The 27242-nt window shown below is 40.4% G+C and overlaps 1 protein-coding gene across 7 annotated transcripts in view; it reads left to right on the forward strand.

Annotated features, from left to right (window-relative positions):
* Positions 1-27242, forward strand: part of CCSER1 (coiled-coil serine rich protein 1) — a 1092378-nt gene that overhangs the window by 549924 nt on the left and 515212 nt on the right. For all 7 annotated transcript variants that reach the window (XM_048846959.2, XM_075127522.1, XM_075127524.1 and 4 more), the window contains exon 7: positions 4564-4641. In XM_048846959.2, coding sequence (XP_048702916.2) covers positions 4564-4641 — 78 coding nt within the window. The remainder of the gene's footprint in view (positions 1-4563; positions 4642-27242) is intronic.

Genomic DNA, 27242 nt, shown 5'->3' on the forward strand with positions numbered 1-27242 from the left:
ATGGAGAGATCAGCTCCCTGTTCTGTGGTCTGGGGCCCAGGCTCATGCCAGCACTGAACACCTGGAAGTAGCCAAGAGAGAGAAAGTTTGGCTTCACCTTGTTAGCTCTGTGCTGGAGTGAGAGTGCTCATTTACACAGTGAGATTGTGCATATTCAGTCTGGTCAACACTGGGATATGTGAAAGGCTCGAACATGCTCAGTGAAGATGGAATTTTAGGAGATTTTTAGCTGCTACATTCTAAGACGCCTCTATTTAGCGTATGCAAATATGACTTTTCAAAAACTTATAACTTGGTTAAATTTGGGTGGATTTCCACAGAGAAGGCAAAGGCTACATCCCTGAGACATAGGTCAAACTTCAAGTCTTTTTAAAACTAACTTTTACAAAACACCCAAATCACAGTGACCCCTACTGTGTCATCACTTCTCCTAACTTCAGTAAACTACTTATCAACAAGCATTCCGAACAATCTTAGTCGTAATACACTTCTGTATCAAAGTTACCCTAATTCAAGGTTTTCATCCACTTACTTCCTTCAGTCTCAATTTGTTGACTCTTTTTTCTTCCCTCCCGTTCTGATGAGCAAAAACTGCAAGCCTGCAGCTAACATAAGACCTTTATCTCCAGAAGCCCAGCTTATTCAAATTAATCCTTAATTGTGTGAGGTCTATTTTATGAATTCGGGGTGGCATGTGATTTCTGTACCAGGAGCCAACAGCCCACTGGTCCATCAGTCATTGCAAAATGTATGTACAGTTAATATTTAAAGAATTATGTATCTGCACTGGAAAACTCTTTTCTTAAGGTGTGTGAGTTAAAGCGGGTCATCAGAAGGTGATAAACATGCTCCTGTCAGGTACAAAGGAAGAAATACTTGTCTTTCTCTGTGTACTCATGTGTATATTGTGTATTGTGTGCTTCACAGTGGAGATCTATTTGCGTTACTGAGCTTGGTGCTAATGAAAAGATTGCAGAATCACATGAGAGCGGGAGGGAGAGAGAGAAACTGCAGGAACAAAACCAAAATGGCAAGCCTGTCTATTTAAGTAAAGACAATGGGGGGGTATATCTGGGGTTACTGAGGTATATCTTGAATCTTTCACCGAGGAGACAAACTGCTAGTGTGTTTTATCTTATGAAAGGAGGGTCACAGCTAGCCAGATTGGAAAACACCACAAATACTTTTGTGATCTAAACTTCGTTAGGCAGCAAAGTATCTTGTTAATTGAATCTAAGCTCTAGAATGTGTGTCAGGATTTGGTTTTACATGTAACCATTTCTTTTCCATAATTCAACTTGCTACCTTTCAAATCTCTATAGTTGGCTAAATAAACTTTAACTTGCTTTCATTGTAAACATACGCAAGTTCTGTGGGTTAAACAGAGAGATGGTCTAAGATGGAACTGGTAAGCGGGGTACTGTTCCTTAGGGAGAAATGGATCTATGAATTCTGAGTGTCCAGCAGATCAGGGACTGAACACTCCATGGGGATGCTCAAAGGGCTTTGGGGGTTGGAGTGTGCCTCTAGTAACCTGCAGACAGATAACAGAGCCTGCATATGCTAAGAGGCTTGTGTTGCCTGGGATTTGTGTTGCCTGGAGCTGGTGAAGTCAGGGAGGTGACACCTAGCGGACACAGGCAAGACTCACTCATACTTAAGGTGGGGGGTGGTCAGGTGCCTCACAACTCTGGGTACCCACGAGAAGTGACCCAATGAGTCCCTACTCAGTTTTCTTTTACTGTAGCAATAATTAATAACTTAGGAGATGTAGTAAAACTGAAGTTGCATTTAAAGCTTTGTGTGAATACAGTTTAATTACTTGACACTGTGATGAAATCATGAGATCATGATACATGTGAACGAACATTTTTCTTTGTATTAAAATCAAGACATTCACAAGCAAAACTTTAACCATTAGTAGAGGTTGCTCTCATCAATCAGTTAAAACAAAAAAAAATAGACCTATGAAGATGACTCAAAGGCTGCAAAGTCAAGTGTTCTGAAGTTAGGAAATGGCAGAATGAATGTTGCTCATACAACCTAAATTCAGCTCCTTTACCTGTAAACATTATGATACAGACTTCAGTTATGTGCAGAAGAGACTATCTGTGAAAAGTTGGGTGTAAGTAACTTGCTCTGCATCATGTGGGAAATTGGTGTCCACTCTTCCTGCAATCCCCTCCTTTGTTCATTGCACACCTTCCAGCTTCTTCAACAAATAAGTCAGGGGTCCTACAGACAGACTCCTTCACTAATCAATCCCAATTCATCTACATAGCACATCTGCCCCATGCACTGAATGAATGAGGGTTCCTGTTTGGGGGGAGGGGGAAGAGAGGGGAAATGAGGTCATGTAACTAATGGCATACACAGAAGGGGGCCAAATTAAGTTTGCATAGGCAACCTTCATTCAGGCATTTCCTAACTCAAACTCAGCTCAACTTCACTTTTTAGTCCTTAACTTTGTGTTTCCTAATTCTTTATTGGTGAAAGCAATAAAGCAACCTTGACTAACATTAAACAGTGTTTATCATCATTCACAAACAAAACAGTCTTGCTCAAATAACATCAGAAGTTTGTGATAAGAGCTAGGAAGGGAACCCAATTGTGTGGTGTTGTCTAGGTAATTCACAAATAAGTGGATTTAGTTTCAGGCTAGTTGGCTGTTTCTGTGAGAACAGAAGTGGGACAGGAGATATCCAATATGAAGTCCTCTCTGGAATAATTTCTCACAGAAGTTCTGGATATGCATTGAGAGCGTCACTGTAATAAGTGATTCTGACAAATAGACATTTATCAGCCACAAAGGAAGAAAGGAGTTTGTTTGGGCATTTTAGGTTGTAAATGCTTCCCTTCAGGAAGGCAAGCTGATGTTCAAAGCAATGGGGTGGGTTCTTTTTTTTTGTTTGTTTGTTTTCTTAATTGCTCAAGAAACTACCGTTGGTTACTTACGATTTCACTTGATTCTCTGCTGCTGTGAACTGCTATATCACCATTGAAATTACTTAATTTACACTAGTAAAGATATTGGCCAAAGTTGCTAACAGTGTAAAATGATTGAGATTGTTGGAAAAGTTCATGAGAAGGCAGCTCTAGCATTCTCATATTTTTTTTTGACCCTACATTAGACTACACTTCAAGACTACCCAGAAACTGCAGCTCATGCAGAATACAGCTATCAGTCTGCCCTTTGTTAAAGTTTCTCTCACAGACCACACTATGCCTGCTCTATAAAGGCTCCACTGACTTTCAGTTCATTTCCAGCTGCAAGTTAGGATGGTGCGTTTTGAGTTGTAAAGTTCTTTATGATTTGGGCTTTATTTATATTAAAGATGTAAAAGTGCCTTCAGCAGTTAAGATAATTTTGGAACGCGCAGGTTGGCGGTCCTCATATTTGTATGTTTTTGGGACAGGAAACTCTCATTAGAGGGCCTGCAATTTGAATTTGTCTGGTCCGGAAGAGCTAGTTTCTGGTGACTTTCAGGGTACGTTGCAAAGTCAGTTGTATTTATTTACTTACACTTCTAGAGGGGGAGTGAGCAGAAAGTTTTTCGGTTTTGCTCAAGGAGTTTTTATTGCTATTCGTGACATTGTGTCAGTTTAGATTGATTATGGTATATGTCTGTATAGGATTGTTCGCCAAGAAAGTATAAGCTAGATCAGTGGAGCTACAGATTCATATCAGCTACAAAATTGGCCCTACGGTGGGCCTATTGCATAAGTAAAATAAATACAAATCGTTCTGCAATGCAGTAGAATTGCACAGAAAGCAAATGCCACTTTGGCTACACATGCAAACATGTCTACTGTGCTGTCCATTACTTGTTAAAGTTTTATTTATGACATGAAAGTTGTAAAATATTTCCTTTCCATTGAATGTTTGTGTGTTCTGTTTTTGTTTGTTTGTTTGTTTGTTTTTTGTTTTCAGGCATACTTTATATTGCTTGTATTTTTTTGTCCAGGTTAGTTTCCTGTGAGTGTTTTTTTTTTTCCCCAACTCTTTCCTTGTAGCAGCATGCCCCAAGTTAGTGTCACCTCTAAACTTAATAATTAACAGCTAGTCAATATTTCAATATTATTAGTTACTCCTGTGCTTTATACCAACCTCCTTGACATTCTTCATATACTTTTTCTATAATTTTGATGACTTGGCAATTAAGAAAAAATCAATCAATCCAGATTGTCCACCATGGTTTGTTCTGCATGCAGGGAGGGCATTTGTTCCAAATAGTTCCCTGATATTCTCCTCTAAATGCACATATATCTGTGTGCATATCTTAATAGCTTATTCATTTTATTGGGTGTTAAGTCAAAATGTGTGCATGGGGATGTAATTTATCCATAAATGAAGTATTTAAATTCTTATCCCATTTCAGAGAATATAGTATAGCTTGCTAGTAATTGTTAGTTTTAACATGTGAGGTGTTTCTTCTTTTACTTGTCTAGATGAAAAATTGAAGCAGCATCAGGTAGCTAAACTGCAAAACCTAATATGTTTGTGTCCCAAACTTAAAAGTGTTACTACTGATGTGGTTGTTTGTTTGTTTGTTTTTTTTACAGAGTGCAGATATGAGTCCTGCCAGTAGTACCACTTCACTTCCTGTTAGCCCACTTACTGAAGAGCCAGTGCCTTTCAAGGTAAAGTGAATTCATTGTAGAATAAATATTTTATGACTGTTGGCTTATTATGTTGTTTTTTCTGTGAGGTGCCCTTAATAGCACTTTCCTTTTATTAAATTGGTACCAGCTGATATTTTAGTATTCTTCTGAGCAAGCTGATAACATCATTGTATGCACTTGAGAAGACGTGAAAATAAAATGTTTTGATTGTAGGAGGGTTATTTTTCTTCTGATGATCAAGGTTAAAGGTATAAACCATCTTTGAAAAACAAAGAAAGATTTTGTTTCAGTCTGCTAAGGTTGTGACATGTTTATATGTGATATCTCTGATATCTTCCTTTGATTTCTGTTTACTTTGTGTTTTAATCTAACTTATGTTTTTGTACATCAATTTACTAATCCATCACCATTAAGTCCTCTGGCCAGAAACAGTTTTATAGTAGATCCATTGCAAAACACTTAAATCTGATATCAGATCATTCTGATACTAAATATGCTTAGGAACTTAAATTGTGAAAGAAAGTAACTTTAAAATACTACTTTGTAAATGTACTATTGGGCCAAAAGTGGTAAAGAAATCAAACAAATAACTCTTTAGAAATGAGGCCGCTGAAATGGGGCTAGCATGGGTCGACTGCTACAGTTCTCGGAATGGTAGCAGTATTAGTCTGTATCAGCAAAAACAATGAGAGGTCCTTGTGGCACCTTAGAGACTAACAAATTTATCTGGGCATAAGCTTTCGTGGGCTAAAACCCAATTCATCAGAATCATGGAGTGGAACATACAGTAGGGAGGTATACCATATCAGCCACACCATCAGGGGCTCGTCCACCTGCACATCTACCAATGCGATACATGCCATCATGTGCCAGCAATGCCCCTCTGCCATGTACATTGGCCAGACTGCACAGTCTCTATGCAAAAGAATAAATGGACACAAATCTGACATTAGGAATCATAACATTCAAAAAATAGTAGGAGAACACTTCAATCTCTATGGTCACTCAGTAACAGACCTAAAAGTGGCAATTCTTCAACAAAAAAACCTTCAAAAACAGACTAACCTGAAACTGCAGAACTGGAATTAATTTGCAAACTGGACACCATCACATTAGGCCTGAATAAAGACTGGGGGTGGTTGGGTCATTACAAAACCTAAACCTAATTTTCCCCTTACTAATTTCCCGCTACTGTTACTCACACCTCCTTGTCAACTGTTTGAAATGGGCCACTCTCATTTCCACTACAAAAGTTATTTTTCCTCCCTTGGTATCCTGCTGTCAATTGAAATGGCTCATTAGCACTGACCCCCCCACGTGGTAAGGCAACTCCCATCTTTTCATATGCTGTATATTTATACCTCCCTACTGTATGTTCCACTCCAGGCATCTGATGAAGTGGGTTTTAGCCCACGAAAGCTTATGCCCAAATAAATTTGTTGGCCTCTAAGGTGCCACAAGGACTCTTCATTGTTTTTGCTACAGTTCTGTAGCTAAATCCAGCTAATTGTTGCTAAAGGTGCTTTGGAAAGCAGTACTTGGGCAGCCTTTATCATGTCACACAGAGAGTGTTCCTTTCCATTATGTAATAAGTGAGAATGAATAGGTGTTTTTGCCTAGTCAAACACAATGACTCCTTGATGCAATTGTTTTTGGGTTGCCCTCAGCCATGTGAATAGAGTGGTGACTGAATGAGAGCCTTAACACAAATTATCTTTATTGTGCTTGGGCATGAAACTCAAGAATATATACTGAGGAGTTACTTGAACAGTGGCTTCAGGGTACCAAGAGAAGAGGGGGCAAGAGAGAGTGCTGATGGTTGATTAAAATGGTTCAAACATGGTTGCTTTTGCTGGAATTCTGAAAGTGGAACTGCTTCTTCTATGGGTTATAAGATTTGCTGTGCCTTGACAATCCAAATACTTCCTTGAGAGTATAAATATTTTTGCATAAAGCACTAAAATACTGTACTCTGTGTTTGCATCCACTCTTTTTTCTTTGCAAAGGAGTAGGGATTTAATGGAAACTGGGACAGTAGCGCGCACACATACAGGTCCAAAGCTTGGTGCAGCTGACGGGTCAGTTTTCCATTTAACTAGTCCTGGTGTCTGAGACCCAAAACAGTCCCGGATTATTGCATTGAACAGCTTCTCTAATCTATCCCAGTGGGATTAGCCTGCTGGCACTGTCCCTCTCCTCCCACTAACATCCCCTCTAATCTGAGGGGAACCCACAGATGCCTGTTTAAGGTGGCGTTAAGTGCCTTTGTGGTGTTGGAGCTGAGGGCACAGGGTCAGGACCAAGAATTGGACCCACATTGCAGAAACAAAATTCAGTGTATTAAATGTTAAACTCCTCCTCATCCCACTAAATTCATCAATCCTTCCCAATACTCTTGAGATCAATGAGACTACTTGCATATCAAGGTACTACTCAGCATGAGTAAGGGTGAGAATCTAGCCCTAAACAGTTAATCTAGTCATTTAGGACTAGATCCTCAGCCGATATCAATCAGCAGAGCTCCACTGACTCCAAAAGATTTAGGCCAATTATACTGTAGTGTATTAACTTTTAACAGAAGATTGTGTTTGAATACCTAAGATTGGCGTGTAAAAGAGCCAAATAGCCAGTGTTGTTCCAATAAGTAGACTTAAATGTTACTTCATTTTATGCTATATGCTGTGAAAATGGTACAGGGTACTCACAATAACATAAGCATGTTTTGACTGCAGCGATTTATCACTGGCACCTTTTTTCATTTACATTCACTTTTGAGAACAGGATAACTACTTTGTTCTGGAATTCATGTACATTTTGAGGTCAGGCACAAGAGAAAGTCAAATACATCTCTCAGCCAATGCCATTAAGTAGAAATAAAGTAATATAAAATGCAACAATTTTTTTTTCTGTTATTGCTTCCTGACTCGCTCCAAGAGAAAGCAATATTGTTTCAGCAATAATGTGAGTGAGTGGCTTTACAAGCTATAGGCCTTTCCAAATACTGTCAGCATGTAATATTGGCTTTTGATGACAGGCAATGTATTACTCTGGCTAGTGCGATCATACTCCCCTCCCACCTCTCTGCTCCCCCGAAGACAACAGAGGTGGAACTAAACAACAGAGTTACAAGCACTAAGTCTTTGGGCTAGTTAATGATCTTCTGTACACAACTGAGCTTTTACATTAGATTGTGAAATTAAACCAAATCACTACTCATGATCTTTCAATACTGAGATTATCCTGGAAATTAAAGCTGTCCTTCCTTGTATTTCTCTTCTGTGGGAGAAAATCTATAGTCCTCTGTAAAGAAAGAAATCCCATAATCCTAATCCTATTATCCAACTAGACTAAAGCAAAATGTATAGTTGTAATGCAGAGCCTTTTGGGTTATGTGCTATATAAATGCAAGTTGGTGTTAAGACTGTTGTTGCAACATTAAGGTTATGATTTTAATCACCAGAAAGTTGGAGGTAAAGCTCCCAGAATAATCCCTGCTATGCCATTTCCCCTACCATTCATAACATCCCAGATTAATTTATGGCCCAGCTTCCACCTGTAATGGATCCTGCAGCACTTTGCCATTATATTTACCACATATCAGATCATGTTCATCTGTGAACTCCAAATTATATGAGAGGGGATTTGGAAAGACTCAGAGGCAACTCCCAATTCAGTGAGAGAGGCAGCAGCTGGACCCATTTTTTTTTAATTTGATTCGATCAATTTGAGATATTTCAGTGAATACAGCATCTATTTGTAGTTCTACATGTTGTGCAAGAATTAGAATGCAAACCTTGCAATGAAAACAAGAAATAAAATAAACCATCCTCCGGGGCCATTCACAGTTTTAAAAAAAAAAGAAAAATCCCCTCATAAAAAATGAATAAATAAAAAAATAATATATTTGAAGACATTCACCTCATTACTGTAATGGAAGAGTCAGCTTTTGCCTGGAGGAAAGAAGAACTTTGCAGAGTAGCCAGAAGGCTGACAAATAAGTGCATGTCTTCAGTATACTTTTCTTCGCATAGCTAGGTAAGGCTCACACTTACATACAGAGCAGCATTCTGTAGCTATGCATTTTAGAACCTTTGCATAAAAATGTTGTTCAGACATGCCTGCAGACAGTGCTGTTTTCAAAAGATCTTACCTCATTCAAATCAAATCCAGTTTTCAATTAGACACTTTCTATCCTCAGCTATTTCTACAGTTAAAGATTTTTTTTTAAAGAAGTTACAGTTTCCCTCCGAATGAAAAATAAACATCTTCATTTTCTCATTTTCAGTTGAAGGTTTTTTGCTTAAGCTTTTTTTGTGTGGTGCGTCTGAGAAAAATCCACTTTGGATAGAGGCATAGTCCTATCCAAAGCATATGGAGTGTCTTGTAGGATCAGGGCCTAAGCCTGGAAAATATCCTTCTGAAAGTTGAAAATTGTAGAAAGTTAGGAACAACTTGAAAACAGGAGGTTAGAATGGCAACTCTCATATAACCTCAATGCTAGTGGTCATCCTTCATTATAATGATTAAATAGCAGCCAATGTGAATGAGATTTTGTTACATCCATACTAGTTTCAAGCTGTTATTAAAGAACAGTATTATTCGTGTACCGAGTACTCCTTTAATAACCAGCTAGCTAACATTTTCATTTTTGGGGGTAGATGCATTTTGAAAACCAACCCAAGGAAGGTAGAGGGGGGTGTGTGTGTGTAGGGGTAGAGGGAGGGTTTTTTAATGAAAAATTAACTTTTAAGATCAACTTCCAAGGCATCATTATTGGTATTTTCAGGACATGATCATTTTCCCTCCTTACTCAGTCCAGCTAAATGGCTGTTGTGGTCCACTAGGAGTTGAGGATGCTCAGTCCATTAATTGGAGTGACCACAAATGCATGATAATGTCAGACATGTAAAAAAATACTACTCATCACCGATGAAACTACCAACCAGAGAGAAATTATTTTCCCACGATTTCTGGTAGATATATATGTGGGGGGAGAACTAGCTCTTGTAAACATGATATTCTCCCCCCACCCCACCCCCCAAGATGAGATAAGCTGGCTGCTTTTTCTGCCTGTGACCCTTTCCCTCCTTCTGTATTCTAATGGCAGACTTCCATGATACTTGGGGTCCTTGGAAGAAATTACCCCACAGAACATGCCATGTGTATCTTTCCTTCCATGCTGGCTAGGGAGTCTCTTAACTTTTCTGCAGTATCCTTCCAGTTATTAAGCGTGTCTGAAATAGGGTGCAATAACCTATAATGATGAGGAGTCATTGGCGCTACCGTTGGGTTCAAACTTTATCTAAACAAGGTACAAGTCAGGAAATTATCACTAGTGTATGTTTTAAAGAATGTAAGGCTATTTGCAGGCAGGAATATCTTGGAGATACTTTGTAATCAATCAGCGTAGTTAACCGTACATTAACACCAAGCTTTTACTGGAAAATATTGGTTTTAACCATGCACAGGACACTGCCCTTACTTATAAACACACTTTTATTTTTCAAGTACTGCTGGAGTTTAATGACGGAGCCTTTAAGAAAAGAATGCTGAGTCTGTCATTTATTTTATATTTGTGCAGCACCCGGTACAACGGGGTCCCAGTCTGACTGGTTTGTAGTTGCTACCGCAGTATGAATGTTGTTAATAATGATCTGCATTTGAGATGCAGCCTTAATCTTAAACCTATTTTACTAATTAGGCATTTGAATTTAAGAAACAAATCCCTGTGTCCTCTGTCCTACTTTGACGGAGCTGAGAATTTCCTTTAGCATTTATTATCCCAGTCTACTGCGTTCTGCCTTCTGAAATTAGTACTTTTGATGCTAATTCTGAGAGTGAGAAATGGCGGCAGCAGCAGCACAAGTAATGAAAGTGAGCGATCCCTGGCAATGCTACTGAAAGGGAGGGTAGGACTCGGCTAATAGTTCTCCCATTCATCCTCTAGCTCCTTTTTTCTGCAAATCTATTTCTGTGGGAGCTGTAGCCTGGATACTGGCTATATTTAACAGTCTTTCCGAGTGCTAAAGCATGTGATTCTTCGGTAGCCAGTGGCATTTTTATGTAGATCTATATCCGGAGATTTACTTTCCATCTGGCCAATAACCAAGCTGATATTTTATAACAGAATTATTTTGAACAGTCAATACAGAAGTAATCATGAGTGCTGGATAATATAGCTCAAATAGCTTTATGACTGATTGCTTTGTGGATCTAGTTAAAGAATGAGCCCTTGTTCTAATGTATTTAATAGAGATAATCACAAATCTGTATTATACTAAGAGTACAGCCCATTCCTGATGACACACAACACATTTACACTTTGTTAATTAGAAGTATCCAGTCTATGTTTTAAGCATTTGGTTGAACGTTCTCGAATGAGATCATTTTTAACGGAACAATTTTTTCTCCTCCAAAAGCATGTTCATCAATAGTCACAGTGGTCTGGCCCACTGAGCAGGTGCAGATTTAGTCTTCTAAGACTGTCACTCTGAACCCAAAGCTTCATTGCCTGAACATTCTGCCTTAACTGAACATCACCTAGGCACAATAGCATCTGTTTTTGCTCTTTCTATAGAAATAATTTCTCCTAAAGTGACTTGAGCATCCACGTTAGTCACCCAGTTCCACTGACTCCTCACTTGCTCCTTTTAGACCACACTATCCTCTGTTCTTCACTGTTTTTAATCTGCTCCTTTCCACAGACTCTGCTTTGTGGCTTCTTCAAGGCCAGTCTTTATGATGGGGGTAATCTCTCCATTCTAGTGCACAATACCCTCCCTCTGCTTCTTTATACTATTCCTTAAAATCTGACTGATTTTTGGATAGACTTCCGATGCTTCCGTTAACCCCAGTGCTTCCTGACCCTCAACGGTAAACTTGTATGGGGTCAGAGCCTGAGTTGGGTTGTGAACTCATTGTGGCAGGAGCCCCGTCTTATAATAAGTCTGTGAAGAGTTCGGACGCTGTATATCTAAACCTCCTTACCATAGTATAGGAGCAGCTCATAAATTATCCTCAGTACACCCCTGTGAGGCAGGTGTTAGGAGTGCCCATGGAGAGACAGAGAGCGGTCACAGGAGTCCTAAGTGTCATGCCTCAACCTACGCTTCTCCCAGAGTAGTATCCTACAGTTCACCCCACTTTAGACTGGATCACTGAGCTACAACACTCCCTGTTTCACAACCCAGTTTATTCCAGCTGGCCCAAGTGGGTTTGGGTCCGGCTGTGGAATCCTCACTGGGAACTTGTGACAAGTACGCAGTTAAGTGACTCATGACTGCTTTGTCAAAGACAAGTATGGTTTAGTTGTTCATAGAAATTTAGCAAGCAGAGAGAAACAGGATTAAAACAATATGTGTCAATATGTATCTCCTCTTACCTAACTTTTAACCTTCTTTGCAAATTTAGATAGGCTAGCTTATTCCAGACCCTCCTTCTGATTTAGAGGACCACCTTGCATCTCTCCAGACCCCTTCCCCTCCTCCCTAATGTGTCTCCCCCATTGAGTCTCACTTCCTGTTCCTGTTTGGGAATCTGTTTGTATTTTGCTTTCACGGGTAAGGCTTCCACATAGAATGAGTAACTGAACCTGTATTTGCTGATGCATAGTGCAAAATCTTAACCATATGACCCCCCACCCACCCTTCTGTCCCAGGCTTTGTGTGCATATGCTATTCATCTCTTTTAAGTTAGTTTGGCTTCCTTAATTTGATGAAGCTCTTCAGCTTACTTAATTAATACAGTGGGACTTTCCTGTGCAAGGCAGAGAAAAATCAAAATTGTATACAGTTCACTAAAGCAGCCCTGCAGATCGTAATGGTATGATGCCTACTCTTTTCTGTACAGGTTTTGATACTGTGCTTATCACTGTAGTATCTCAAAGGGACTCCTAAGTGTCTAAATCACTGTTGAAAACAACTTTATGCTCCTAAGTCATTTAGTTCTTGCAATGCTGAGCAGAACAATGTCTAAATATCTTCAGGAATCTGGGCCTGGATGTCTTACTGGAAGATGCTTCAGTCAATCACAAAGTATTAGGTTCTGCTTAAATGAACATAGCATGTCACCTCGAGCTACCCAATTACTGTGATAAATGCCCGGAAACCTACCTGCTTCAACAGAGCCCTAGTCTTGCTGCACGTGCCCTGACCTGAAGTTACAAATGTTAACTTTTAACTTCCTTCAGTATTGCATCCCCAAAGGGGTAGAGTGTGCCATGTACGAACGGAGCTAAATCCTGAGAAGTCAAGGTCAGGCTGAGAAGGATTAGAGCCATAGTATGAGATCTAGGTGTGTGTCCTCCCCCCTCCCCACGCAAAAAAATAAAATAAAATAAAATAAAATAAAAAATTGAAGTGCAAGATGACTTTGCAAAATGCTGCTGGTTTTTTTTCCCCCCTTTTGAGAGGGAGGGGAGGGCTGTATCCTTTACTGAAGTTGCCCTACATTTGGAATAACAACATGCCCAGCACTCCTATGAGGTATAGCAAATTTTGAGGTAATCTGAGTGAGCTTGTGGATTTTAGAGCACTTGAAATAGTCCCCCTTTTAACGGAGAGGACCATTGTACTATAATAATTTCATGAGCCTGACCACAACTAGAGGATAAGCATTAGTCAAATCTAGGAAAAGGCCAGTTCTTGTTTCCTTCTCCAAAGCCTTCCTCAAAGAAAGAGGAAAACGGAATTAAAGCTAAGGGAAAAGTCTACTCATCCAGATCCAGCAGTCCTTCCTGAAGGCAGGGGAGCTATCAGACACTGAATGTTATGATAAGCAGAAAGGGTAAGTACGGCATAAATTCTGTAGGATTACAATCCCCTGAAAACCTGTCATAAAGCCAAAGACTGAATATTTTCCCTCAGGCTCCCTGGAAGGCCCTGGTCATTCAAACTGACGTTTCTGTGTCTTAAGTTTTCAAAGAATGTATTTTTATTAGGTGTATGGCTGATTCCTCCTGCCTTCACCTTGAATCTCCTCAGGCTAGTGACTGATGTGCAGAGTAGAGTAAATCTGTTACAGGCACATGGTCATCCGAAAAAAACCCAACTCTGGGACATCCCACTACCCCATCACTTATTTAGGATTATTATAAAGGACATGGGGTGAAATATTGGCCCCATTTAAACCAATAACCAAAATCCCATTGACTTGAGTTGGGCCAAGGATGTCTCCCAATGGTGTAGGATTGTTCTAAAGAGCTAACTGTCTGTATTGCACTAAGAACTGAACAAGTGTCCAGCTAACACCAGGATGTTTTAACCCACAAAGGTTGAAGTTCCTGAATGTAGCTCTGTCCAGAAAGACACTGATCTTTTCCTGGACTACTTCATTAGCAAGATGAGAGCTGCTCTTTTGACCACCGGGCAAATAATGGGTGACTGGAAAGCTTGTTCAATGATGTTTATTTATATTTTTATGTTATGTCATATTTGCTCTGAATAGCAACACATACAAGAGGGAATCTCAAGGGCTTATTCACAAGATATGATAGTGTCAGAACATCGGTATTTCACACAAAAGCCATTCACCCTACGAAATGTCATCGCAAAATGTCATGAGATGGCTCGGTAGGAGTCCTTTCTTCAGTATCTATTTTTTTGTAAAAGATAAGGCCCTATAGAACTTTCAGTCAAGCCTCATATTTGTTGCTTTTTTACATTATTAAATAAGCAAGTGAGATTGTTGGAAATATTCTTGGGAAAGGTAGAGTGGCAACTCTACTAGTTGTTGCTATGACTTTGGGGCTATAGTCTGGGTGTGATATTGTGTGGGTTTTTTTTAAATGTAGTACAGTAAACCAGTCGTGTGAATAGGAATAATACAGGTGTTCCCCAATACAGTCATTCTTTGTGCACGTGATACAAAGCCCAGTGAAATCAGTGGAAGTGTTTTTATTTACTTCAGCAACCAATGGATCAGTCCTATTAGCTAAATTGGTGGGGTTTCTCTATTAATTTAGTGCACAAGTAATCTGTATTAAGCATATAAAAATGGATGTTGAATCCAGTGTCATGTGGGCTGGTTAATGAACCAGAAAGCTGAGTATATTCTGGATTTCGACAAATGCAGGCAAACTCGCACAGCTGTAGTATGGATTATTTTTGAGATTCCTGTGTAGATCGTTCAGTTCTCAACTCAATTTAAAAATAACGTTTGTTAACCAATATTCAAACACAAAGGAAAGAGCATCCCTACCCTGCAGCACTTACATGATATCTCATACTGTAAGAACGATAGACATTATTTTTACAGTACATAGTATATTTACTATTACTGAATTCAAATGTGTGTTGTAGGAAAATGGTTATTTAAACTTAATACTATAGTTTAATGAAAAAATGTAATTTCCTATTACTTTAATATTATAATTATAATATAAATTGACCATATTGTTACCATAAACATTTTCCTGTGAAGTGATGTAAGCACACCACATGTGTGTCAAATTCTGCCGTGCCTTTCTGTTTGCTTCTAGTAGCAATTTATATTGGAATTTCCAAATTATCATCAACTTGAACTCTTTCCTGGCAGTATGGACCATAATTTATAACGGTACTAGTGGAGGGATTGCAATTGCTTTCTGTCCAGAAACTAAAATCCAGAGGCATGTGGCAGAGCCTTCTTTAAAACTGGCTCCCAGTAGTAGTCTGTCAAAGTCCAAGAGCGTTAGGAATTTTGACACATCTGATGATTTAAGCCTCATAATTTGGTAGATTAACAGGGATGTGAGGAGAGTTTTTTGTTTATTGCATCTGATGAAGTGAGCTGTAGCTCACGAAAGCTTATGCTCAAATAAATTGGTTAGTTTCTAAGGTGCCACAAGTACTCCTTTGCTTTTTGCGGACACAGACTAACACGGCTGCTACTCTGAAACCTTTCTTATTACTGTTTGTTTGGAGACACTGAATGCTACCATAAAGGATCAGAACCTTACTGTGTTAAGTTATTCCACTAGTATCTTACAGAGCATTGACTAGCTATTTTGTAAAGCTTGGTGGTGGTGTTTTGTTTATACAGATATCTGATTATGGGTGTGTGTGTGTGTGTTATGAATTGTTATGTAAAAATAGTGTAAAATTTAGCAAGCAGTAACGCTTTAGCTAAGGGAGTAAGTAATGGGATTAATAACCTTTATACTCTGGAAGAAGAACAGGAGTACTTGTGGCACTTTAGAGACTAACAAATTTATTTGCGTATTTTTGCGGATACAGACTAACATGGCTGCTACTCTGAAACCGGTCTTTATACTCTGGGTTATTCATACAATTGTTGTCCTTCTCGTTACTGAGTGAAAAGAATCACCATCTGGTGACTTTTGAGAGACCTGTATGAAGTGAGTGGGTTATCCTAGTTCACTTTCCTGTGGATTAATGCCCTCATCACAAAACACATCCTCACATTGGGTACTAACTGGCTACCATGTCAGCAAGTCAAAACTGGAAAAAACCAAGGATGGAACTACTTTAGACTTGGTAGCTTCAAACGGGGAGTAAGTCTAGTAGTGAAAAAGAGGGGACGGAAGGAACAATTTTGTTGCAATAAAACTTCACAAAGGCTTCTTAATTGTTTATTTTATCTGTTTTTCTGTTAGCCAAATTCCACTTTCCCTAAAGTGTGGGAATATCTGAATTTCAAATATATCTAGTGAGCGTGCCTGTAGATCTGATCTGATATCTATTGAAATAATTGGAAAAACTCCTGATTTCAATGGACCGTGGATGGAGGAACTCAAATTATAAAGCAGATAAGTGCAAAAACTATATGGAAGTTGTGGATGCTTTTCTGAATCCAAAACTGAATGATCTGAAATTACGATCCACTCTAAGGTGCATTTATGAGGCAGTACAGGGAAGCTGTCTTTGCACATGCTGTATCAGATCTATAAGTCCACAGAGGACTGAAGTCTTTAGAACTGTAAATCTGGTCTTCTTTCAGTTTACCCATTTGAAAAACAAGTCATGGTTTCTTACATCTACCTTAAAACAAATAATAAATAGCACAGACCCCAGCTGAGTATATGACCCCATAAGGTTTTGGCCAGCAAGGACAAATACACAATATTTAGAAAGCTTAAAAAGCAATGGAAGTGTCTACATAACTGACTGACACATCTGATTATGGCAATGGCTTCATTGAATTAGCTGAGATGGGGCTATGGCAGATGAAGGCCAGAACTGTAGACTATTCTGAATACGAGAACTGAAAGACTATTAAAATGTAAAAGCTAAAGAAGGAATTAATTGGAGGTATAATGAAAACAAAGGTGGGGATTTTTTGTTCGTTTGTTCCCCACCCCCCGTCCAATGAGTACCAGATTGCTCACTGGTCCTATTCCCAAATTCATATGCAGCTCAATGATTCTGTGAAACTCTTCATTCTATTTTCCTCTCTTAAAAGGCAGATGTCCCTCATGGTAAAGTCATTACTTCAATTTTCTGCATCTGTCTTTTATAGTTTAATTTTTAAACACTCTTAGAACTTCAGGGAAAGCTGCTATAGTTTATATTACAAATACAGAACCATACTTATTTACACCAGAAGAGTATTTAAATAACAAGCCTTGTTTGGGAGAAGGCGTAGAAAGGATTGGGTAGATCAGGACTGTATGGATACCATTTTCATAGAATCATAGAACTGGAAGGGACCTCGAGAGGTCATCTAGCCCAGTCCCCTGCACTCAAGGCAGGACTAAGTATTATCTAGACCATCCCTGACAGGTGTTTGTCCAACCTGCTCTTAAAATCCCCAATGATGGAGATTTCCCCAACCTCCCCAGCCAATTTATTCCAGTGCTTAACCACCCTGACAGTTAGGAAGTTTTTCCTAATGTCCAACCTAAACTGCCCTTGCTGCAATTTAAGCCATTTGCTTCTTGTTCTATCCTCAGAGGTTAAGAACAACAATTTTTTCTCCCTCCTCCTTGTAACAATCTTTGAAAACTGTTATTGTGTCCCCTCTGTCTTCTCTTTTCTGGACTAAACAAATTCATTTGCTTTTCAATCTTCCCTTTTGCTATATACCTTAGAACTAGGAGAAGGGGAAGTGGAATGGGATAAAGTCTTTTGGCTCAAAGTTAGGTAGTGCAGATTGAGTCCTAATCAGTAGGTACTGAAAATCATTACTGTCCCACTGGCTGTTCGGTGGTTCTTGCTCTCAGTCCAGTTACCACTGGATCAGTGGTTCTCTCACCTGAAATCAATACCATCAAATGCCTTAATTGTCGCTTTTGGGGATAGCTTTAGCAGTCAGGCGAGGGAGTGAAATGCCATGGAGGTTTGAACTAGTCTTTCAGAGCCAGTCCTTCCAGAACAGTTGTGCTTGAAAATAGCAGGACAGAATGGAGAAGCTTGTAATAGTCTATCCAAAGAGCATGTGGACTATCTCCATTTCTGTAGTGGCTAATGAGATACTTTTCATAAATATTCAGTTATTGAAAACGGACTGAAGAGTTGGCTTGAAGGCCAAATGGAATATCCAGTATTTGCTTTTTTTTTTAAGCAAGTAACATGAAAACATTAATATTGTAACATTCCCCAGGGTTCAATCTGTACTGTCGAACAGCGGTGTTGCCTGAACTTTCTAGCCTGGCATGCCTTTTACCCTTCTTTACTGAAAGAAGAGCCACTCCTGGTCTGCTTACGCAGCCTTCAGCTGCACTGATTGCTCCCAGATCAATACATAAATGCTCTCCCAGCCACTCATGAACTACAGACAGGGTGACACCCACAAATTCTTAGTTCCAGCCTTGTTCCCCAGAAATCTGTATCTTGCGCTCCTCAGGATTCTCTTGGACAGTGCAAGCTCATAAACAGTCTGTCATTCCAAGACTGAGAAATGATTGTGAACTTTCCTTAAATTCTCAAGTAGAGGTTCCCCAACACTTCAGTCCAAACACACTGGATTGGATAAAACAATAAAAAAAAAAAGTTTATTTACTGCAGATAAATTTTAAGTAATCACAAATGATGAGGCATAAAAGTCAGAATTGGTTAGCCAAAAAAGAGATGAAAAATGCAAGCTAATATGCAAATGAACTTAAAAACTAAATGTGTGTCTCACCATAAGCTGCAACAGTTTCCAGGCTGCATTTCCTGTTCAGGTGGGGACCTCTCCCCAGTTCTATGTTCTTCAGGTGTTTGTTGCTGCCAGGAGCAGAGCGATGAAAAGGGGATAATGTGGAGATGACGATCTATTATTTTTATAGGTTTCAGAGTAGCAGCCGTGTTAGTCTGTATTCGCAAAAAGAAAAGGAGTACTTGTGGCACCTTAGAGACTAACCAATTTATTTGAGCATAAGCTTTCGTGAGCTACAGCTCACTTCATTGGATGCATTCAGTGGAAAATACAGTGGGGAGATGTATATACATAGAGAACATGAAACAATGGGTGTTACCATACACACTGTAACCAGAGTGATCACTTAAGGTGAGCTATTACCAGCAGGAGGTCGGGGGTGGGGACACATCTTTTGTAGTGATAATCAAGGTGGGCCGTTTCCAGCAGTTGACAAGAACGTCTGAGGAACAGTGGGGGCTGGGGATAAACATGGGGAAATAGTTCTACTTTGTGTAATGACCCATCCACTCCCAGTCTCTATTCAAGCCTAAGTTAATTGTATACAGTTTGCAAATTAATTCCAATTCAGCAGTCTCTCCTTGGAGTCTGTTTTTGAAGTTTTTTTGTTGTAGTATTGCCACTTTTAGGTCTGTAATCGAGTGACCAGAGAGATTGAAGTGTTCTGTTCTCTGACTGGTTTTTGAATGCTATAATTCTTGACGTCTGATTTGTGTCCATTTATTCTTTTACATAGAGACTGTCCAGCTTGACCAATGTACATGGCAGAGGGGCATTGCTGGCACATGATGGCATCTATCACATTGGTAGATGTGCAGGTGAATGAGCCTCTGATAGTGTGGCTGATGTGATTAGGCCCTATGATGGTGTCCCCTGAATAGATATGTGGGCACAATTGGCAACGGGCTTTGTTGCAAGGATAGGTTCCTGGGTTAGTGGTTCTGTTGTGTGGTGTGTGGTTGCTGTGGAGTATTTGCTTCAGGTTGGGGGGCTGTCTGTAAGCAAGGACTGGCCTGTCTCCCAAGATCTGTGAGAGTTGGGGGCTGAAGGTGATGGCTAGTGGTGTTCTGTTATTTTCTTCTCTCTCTGTGGATTATCCCCCTTTTTCCCCCCAGTGTAGACAAATAGTCCCCTGTTGAGGTTTGAAGTGTCTCTGGGATAGAATGTAAACTTCTTGTTTACACCTTTCCCCCTGCTGATGAATGGATAGTTAAGCAGGTAATGGCCTCTTAGCACCTTGCTGGTGTGCTTGTGTGTCTTTGTTTCTGAGAAGTCACTTTGTAGGTGTTACCCAGAATTTCAACATATTTCATTAACAATCATATAGCAAAATCTCATATTTTTACATGGAGTGTTGCTACACACATTTCATCAGGATAATAATATTCAGCAGTTTGTTTTTGAATGATCCCTCACAAGGCATATTTTCTTCAAAATATCATAACCATATAAAAGTGATGAACATGGGATACAGGGTATCCCATGAGATATAGGGTGTCACAAATATCCACAGATTTAGACTAACTTTTGAATAAAAATCTAAATGATACCTTCTGATTATCCTAATAATTCACTATCAGATGGAAAAGGCTTGGGAAACCTGCTATAAAAACTATTTGAAAATCCACCAAAGAAATCTCTGTAATCTGTCTAGTGGAACATGTGGATTGATGGAACAAAGATGTCAAGACTTGCAAAAGGAAATAAAAAGAGAAATGGTGAATATGAATGATTGAAAATACTTCCTAAGATGTTAGAGTATTTATTAATGAGCTATGCTACATTTCAGATGTCAACTTACTCAGCTTACTCAACTTACTTACACGCTTGGTTATGTCTTCTTTTATAATATGAAAGAGAAACATTGAGGATTATATTTCATGTTAGGTTTTCACAATTATATTGTTACAGTGCTATTAGAGGGTGAAATTTGCCTCCCTGCGAGGCAGAACGCAAAGGCAGTGGTTCTCAACCGGGGATGGGGAGGGGTACATAGAGGTCTTCCAGAGGGTACATCAACTCATCTAGATAACTGCCTAGTTTTACAACAGGCCACAGAAAAAGCACTAAAGTCAGTACATACTAAAATTTCATTCAGACAATTGTTTATACTGCTCTGTATACTATGCACTGAAATGTAAGTGCAATATTTATATTCCAATTGATTTATTTTTGTAATTATATGGTGTCATAACCATACAGCTAAGGGAAGCCTAGAATTCCTCCTTACCTGTATGGGGTTAAGAAGCTCAAATAACCTCGCTGTCACCTGACCAAAAGGACCAGTGGGGAAGATACTTTCAAATGTGGGGGAGGGGGGAAAGGGCGGGGGAAGGCTTTGTTTTGTGTGTTCTCATGGGAATCAGAGAAGCATGATGTCAGAAAACTCCTTCTCCTATAAACCATCCTAAAAGTCTCTCGTATTACAAAAATGGTAAGTAAAAGCCAGGCAAGGTATATTAGATTATCTTTTGTTTTGCTTGTGATTTTTTCCTTTGTTAGAGGGAGGTTTATCTCCTGTTTTCTGTAACTTTGAAACTAAGCCTAGAGGAAGTTCTGCTATGTTTTTGAATCTTTTGTTACCCTGTAAAGTTACGTTCCATCCTGATTTTACAGAGGTGATTTTTACTTTTTTATTTTTTAAATAAAATCCATCGTTTAAGAACCTGACTGATTTCTCTAGTGTCCCAGGGGTTTGGGTCGGTGATCACTTGGTAACCAATTGGTTAGGCTATTCTTCTCAAGCCTCCCCAGGAAAGGGGGTATAAGGGCTAAGGGGGATATTCTGGGGGAATAGGAACTGAAAGTGGTCCTTTCCCTGATTCTTTGTTAAATCACTTGGCAGTAGCAGCGTACCCTCCAAGGGCAAAGAATTTGTGCTTAGGGGAAGTTTTAACCTAAGCTGGTAGAAATAAGCATAGGGGGTCTTTCACGTGGGTCCCCACATCCGTACCCTAGAGTTCAGAGTGGGGAGGGAACCCTGACATATGGTAAAAATGAGAAAGTGAGCAATTTTGCAGTAGTAGCATGCTGTGACACTTTTGTCTGATTTTTGGTAAGCAAGTAGTTTTTAAGTGAGGTATAACTTGAGATACACAAGACAAATCAGACTCCTGAAAGGGGTAGTACAGTAGTCTGCAAAGATTGAGAGCTAAGGGCATATTTTGAATGTTTAGGTGGGACTAATGTGGTGGTAAATGTAGTGTTGGCCTTCTGCATAGACAAGACTGAGACAGGACTTGATTCTGATCTCTCAGTGGTTTTGCCCTGGTATAACCCCATTGATTTTTCATGGAGTTGCTTGAAAGGAGTTAGTTAGCCTTGATTCACATGGATGTGAGGGGAAAATCCTCACCAAAGTTTACATGTTACAACTTTGGGAAAATAGAGCCTAAAACTATAATTTAAGTTGATAGATATTGATATATATTTTAAAAAAAATTAACCACAGTAGGCTTGTGACAATCAAGATCCAGTTTATATGTAATCATAGAGCAAGCCACATAGTACTGACTGTATCTCTCAGTTGTAAGAAGAAACTGATCTGAGAAGAATTGTAGGAATTACCGCATCTTTTTATACAAGTGGATCAATGTTTCTACCTTTTGATTAATTGTTATAATTTTAGGTGTAGTTATCACTTTAGGCTTGTTGAAATTGATCAGAGTGTAACTAGATTAATTCTATTCACTGTCTTTTCTGTGGTTGCAAATCAACATTTCTAAATCTTGCCAGTTTGGTGGGCCAGACTTACCCCTTCTCCAGACACTTTCAGATGTTCTCATGCTGCTCCATCCCTCTGTCGTGAAAGCTCATACTCTAATAAATTGGTTAGTCTCTAAGGTGCCACAAGTCCTCCTGTTCTTTTTTCATTCGTCAAGGTTTTTCTGATTTACTGCTGAACTGCACTAGTGCAGTGCCAAGTGTTTTAACACAATATAGCATTTATGACAGGTTTCAGAGTAGCAGCCGTGTTAGTCTGTATTCGCAAAAAGAAAAGGAGGACTCGTGGCACCTTAGAGACTAACATTTATTTGAACATAAGCTTTCGTGAGCTACAGCTCACTTCATCAGATGTAGCTTACGAAAGCTTATGCTCAAATAGATTTGTTAATCTCTAAGCCCTGGTCTACACTAGGAGTTTAGGTCGAATTTAGTGGAATTAAATCGATGTAAACCTGCACCTGTCCACACGATGAAGCCCTTTTTTTCGACTTAAAGGGCTCTTAAAACTGATTTCCTTAATCCACCTCTGACAAGTGGATTAGCTCTTAAATCGGCTTTGCTGGGTCAAATTTGGGGTACTGTGGACGCAATTAGATGGTATTGGCCTCCTGGAGCTATCCCAGAGTGCTCAATTGTGACCGCTCTGGACAGCACACTCAACTTAGATGCACTGGCCAGGTAGACAGGAAAAGGCCCACAAACTTTTGAATTTCAGTTTCCTGTTTGCATGGTCACCTGCAGCTTGCCTCGCTGGCCAGAGCTCCTCAGCAGAGGTGACCATGCAGAGCTCATCAACAGAGGTGACCATGATGGAGTCCCAGAATCGCGAAAGATCTCCAGCATGGACTGAACGGGAGGTACGGGATCTGATCGTTGTGTGGGGAGAGGAATCCGTGCTATCAGAACTCCGTTCCACTTTTTGAAATGCCAAAACATTTGTCAAAATCTCCCAGGACATGAAGGACAGAGGCCATAACAGGGACCCGAAGCAATGCCGCATGAAACTGAAGGAGCTGAGGCAAGCCTACCAGAAAACCAGAGAGGCAAACGGCCGCTCCGGGTCAGAGCCCCAAACGTGCTGCTTCTATGATGAGCTGCATGCCATTTTAGGGTGTTCAGCCACCACTACCCCAGCCGAGTTGTTTGACTCCTTCAATGGAGATGGAGGCAACACAGAAGCAGGTTTGGGGGATGAGGAAGATGATGATGATGATGATGAGGTTGTAGATAGCTCACAGCAAGCAAGCGGAGAAACCGGTTTTCCCGACAGCCAGGAACTGTTTCTCACCCTGGACCTGGAGGCAGTCCCCCCCGGACCCACCCAAGGCTGCCTCCCGGACCCGCCAGGTGGAGAAGGGACTTCTGGTGAGTGTACCTTTTTAAAATACTGTACGTGGTTTAAAAGCAAGCATGTTCAATGATTAATTTGCCCTGGCATTTGCAGCTCTCCAGGATGTACTGCCAAAGTCTTTGCAAAAGGTTTCTGGGCAGGGCAGCCTTATTCCACCCACCATGGTAGGAGACTTTACCACACCAGGCCAGTAGCATGTGCTCAGGAATCATTGTAGAACAAAGCATTGCAGTGTATGTTTGCTGGCATTCAAACAACATCCGTTCTTTATCTCTCTGTCTTATCCTCAGGAGACTGATATCATTCATGGTCACCTGGTTGAAATAGGGTGCTTTTCTTAAGGGGACATGCAGAGGTGCCCGTTCCTGCTGGGCTGTTTGCCTGTGGCTGAACAGAAGTGTTCCCTGCTGTTAGCCGGGGGGGGGGAGGGGCTAACCACACGGTGGGGGGAGGCAAAATGCGACCTTGGAACGAAAGCACATGTGCTGTGTATGTAATGTTCACAGCAAGATTTACCGTGAAAGAGTGTTGCCAATCTTCTAGAAAATGTGTCTTTTTAAATACCACTGCCTCTTTTTTTTCTCCACCAGCTGCATGTGTTTCAGTGATCACAGGATCTTCTCTTTCCCAGAGGCTAGTGAAGATCAGAAGGTGAAAAAAACGCACTCATGATGAAATGTTCTCTGAGCTCATGGTGTCCTCCCACACTGACATAGCACAGACGACTGTATAGAGGCAGACAATGTCAGAGTGCAGGAAAGCACAATATGACCGGGAGGAGAGGTGGCGGGCTGAAGAGAGTAAGTGGTGGGCTGAAGAGAGGGCTGAAGCTCAAATGTGGCGGCAGCGTGATGAGAGGAGGCAGGATTCAATGCTGAGGCTGCTGGAGGATCAAACCAATATGCTCCAGCGTATGGTTGAGCTGCAGGAAAAGCAGCAGGAGCACAGACCGCCGCTACAGCCCCTGTGTAACCAACCGCCCTCCTCCCCAAGTTCCATAACCTCCTCACCCAGATGCCCAAGAATGCGGTGGGGGGGCCTCCGGCCACCCAGCCACTCCACCTGAGAGGATTGCCCAAGCAACAGAAGGCTGACATTCAATAAGTTTTAAAGTTTTAAACTTTTAAAGTGCTGTGTGGCCTTGTCCTTCCCTCCTCCACCACCCCTCCTGGTGCTTCCCTCCTCCACCACCCCTCCTGGGCTATCTTGGTAGTTATCCCCTGATTTGTGTGATGAATAAATTAAAGAATGCATGAATGTGAAGCAACAATGACTTTATTGCCTCTGCAAGCGGTGATCAAAGGGAGGAGGGGAGGGTGGTTAGCTTACAGGGTAGAGTGAAACAAGGGGCGGTGGGTTTCATCTTGGAGAAACAAACAGAACTTTCACACCGTAGCCTGTCCAGTCATGAAACTGGTTTTCAAAGCTTCTCTGATGGGCACTGCGCCCTCCTGTGCTCTTCTAACCGCCCTGGTGTCTGGCTGTGCGAAACCAGCAGCCAGGCGATTTGTCTCAACCTCCCACCCCACCATAAACGTCTCCCCCTTACTCTCACAGATATTGTGGAGCACACAGCAAGCAGTAACAACAGTGGGGATATTGGTTTCGCTGAGGTCTAACCAAGTCAGTAAACTGTGCCAGCGTGCTTTTAAACGTCCAAATGCACATTCCACCACCATTCTGCACTTGCTCAGCCTGTAGTTGAACAGCTTCTGACTACTGTCCAGGCTGCCTGTGTATGGCTTCATGTACTGTGTGCCACAAGTACTCCTTTTCTTTTTGCGAATATAGCATTTAGTGTGTCAGTTTTTGCAAGCTGACAAAGGAATTTTGGCAGGTGAATATTTGTGAAAATGCATGAACACAGTCATTAGGTTGGGAGAAATCTTCTTGTAGGGAATGCTATCTGTTTCCCATACCTTTCTTAAATAGGTATTTTCTTAGCTTTTTCCCATGGCAACATTGGTAAGATATTTGTCTTACTCTATAGTTGGATTGGCAATTGTGGGCTTTGGTTGATACGATATTCAGCTGTATCTTCATCAATTTTGCTTATACCTTGTAAATCCTAGAGGGTACTAACACACATACATTTATATTCTATTATGGTAATTTTAATATGGTATTTATGATCAGTTTCAATACATAACATTTATAATCCTTTACGTTGTTCATCCTATGGGCATTTTGCATCTTTCTCTATCCCCTTTTTTGGCTCTACAGGCCCAAAATGGGTGATTCCTGAACTATTCACTGATTTTGGTAATCATCATTGATGTCTGAGTATGAATGCCAATTTTGTAATTCCTGGTCAAACATAACTTAAAAACAAAAATATTATTAAATTAAATCAATTTTAAGGTAATGTACAGTTTGTAGGCAGCAAGAAGTCCTTGGAGTAAATAAAAATGACAGCGTCACAGTATTAGTTAATTTTTCTAATTTTGTTTCGTGATCTGTACTACAATTATATAAATGCTGTGCACATACCATCCAGATGAATTAGGCATGTGAATTCTAGGGCAGGAAGTTGCTCAACATACATAATGAATTACTATGTGTATGACCGCTGCAGAATATTTAAGGACCTTGCAGACATCCTCAGAACTCCTGTGACACAGTAATATTTTCCTCATTTTATGGAAGGGAACTTGAGGTTCCAACAAGGTAACCGATATTGCTCAACTATTTGTCTGAACTGTGAGCTGAACACAGGTTTTCTGATGCCTTGTTCCTGTGATTTGGTTTTTCCTTCAAGTCCTGTTTGCACCGCCCACCCAAGCGTGGTGTAGAGATAACCTTGTGAACAACCCTTCTCTCATTCACAGTCATGTGGGATTGTGTTACTTGCCTGTGGTAATTGCTTAAATAGAAGAGTGAAACTAGGGAAATATTTATTGTGCTTTTAATGCAATTTAGCAGCCAGGGGTAAGGGGGAGGAACAGCTAGCATCATGTGGCTGCCAACTCTGCAGGTCACCAGCAGGTGCTGTGCAGGCCTTCCAGCGCTTTACAGAGCACCATGAAAAATGACTTGAGAGAATGATTCTGCAGGTTTTACTTTCCCTATTATTTTGTGGGAAACATGCAGTAGTTAGTTAACGTTCACATTTCTGTGTTCTATTTACAGTTCTTCCACCTCCTCATTTTGGGACACTTCCTGTTCCCACAGATGTGATCCTCCAATCTGTTCTGGGGAGCCACCCCAGGAGTGCCTTTATGGTAGTGAAAGAATCACTTGTTTAAATAGTATTGAGTATGGTGATGTCAATCAAGGTACAATATTACATTTGCATTATACAATTGCTACAAAATTTCAGTCATCCCTCCACCATAACTAGGTGTGGAGTATAATTGTCCATCCCTATCCAAATTCCCCATTTCTCTTCTCACCCTCCCCTGCGGCGTGTCTAAATTCTAGATTAAGTCCTGTACAGCAGGGATGCAAGTATGTATCTGTTGTATGG

This window comes from Caretta caretta, chromosome 4, assembly GCF_965140235.1.
Source record: "Caretta caretta isolate rCarCar2 chromosome 4, rCarCar1.hap1, whole genome shotgun sequence".
NCBI lineage: Eukaryota > Metazoa > Chordata > Testudines > Cheloniidae > Caretta > Caretta caretta.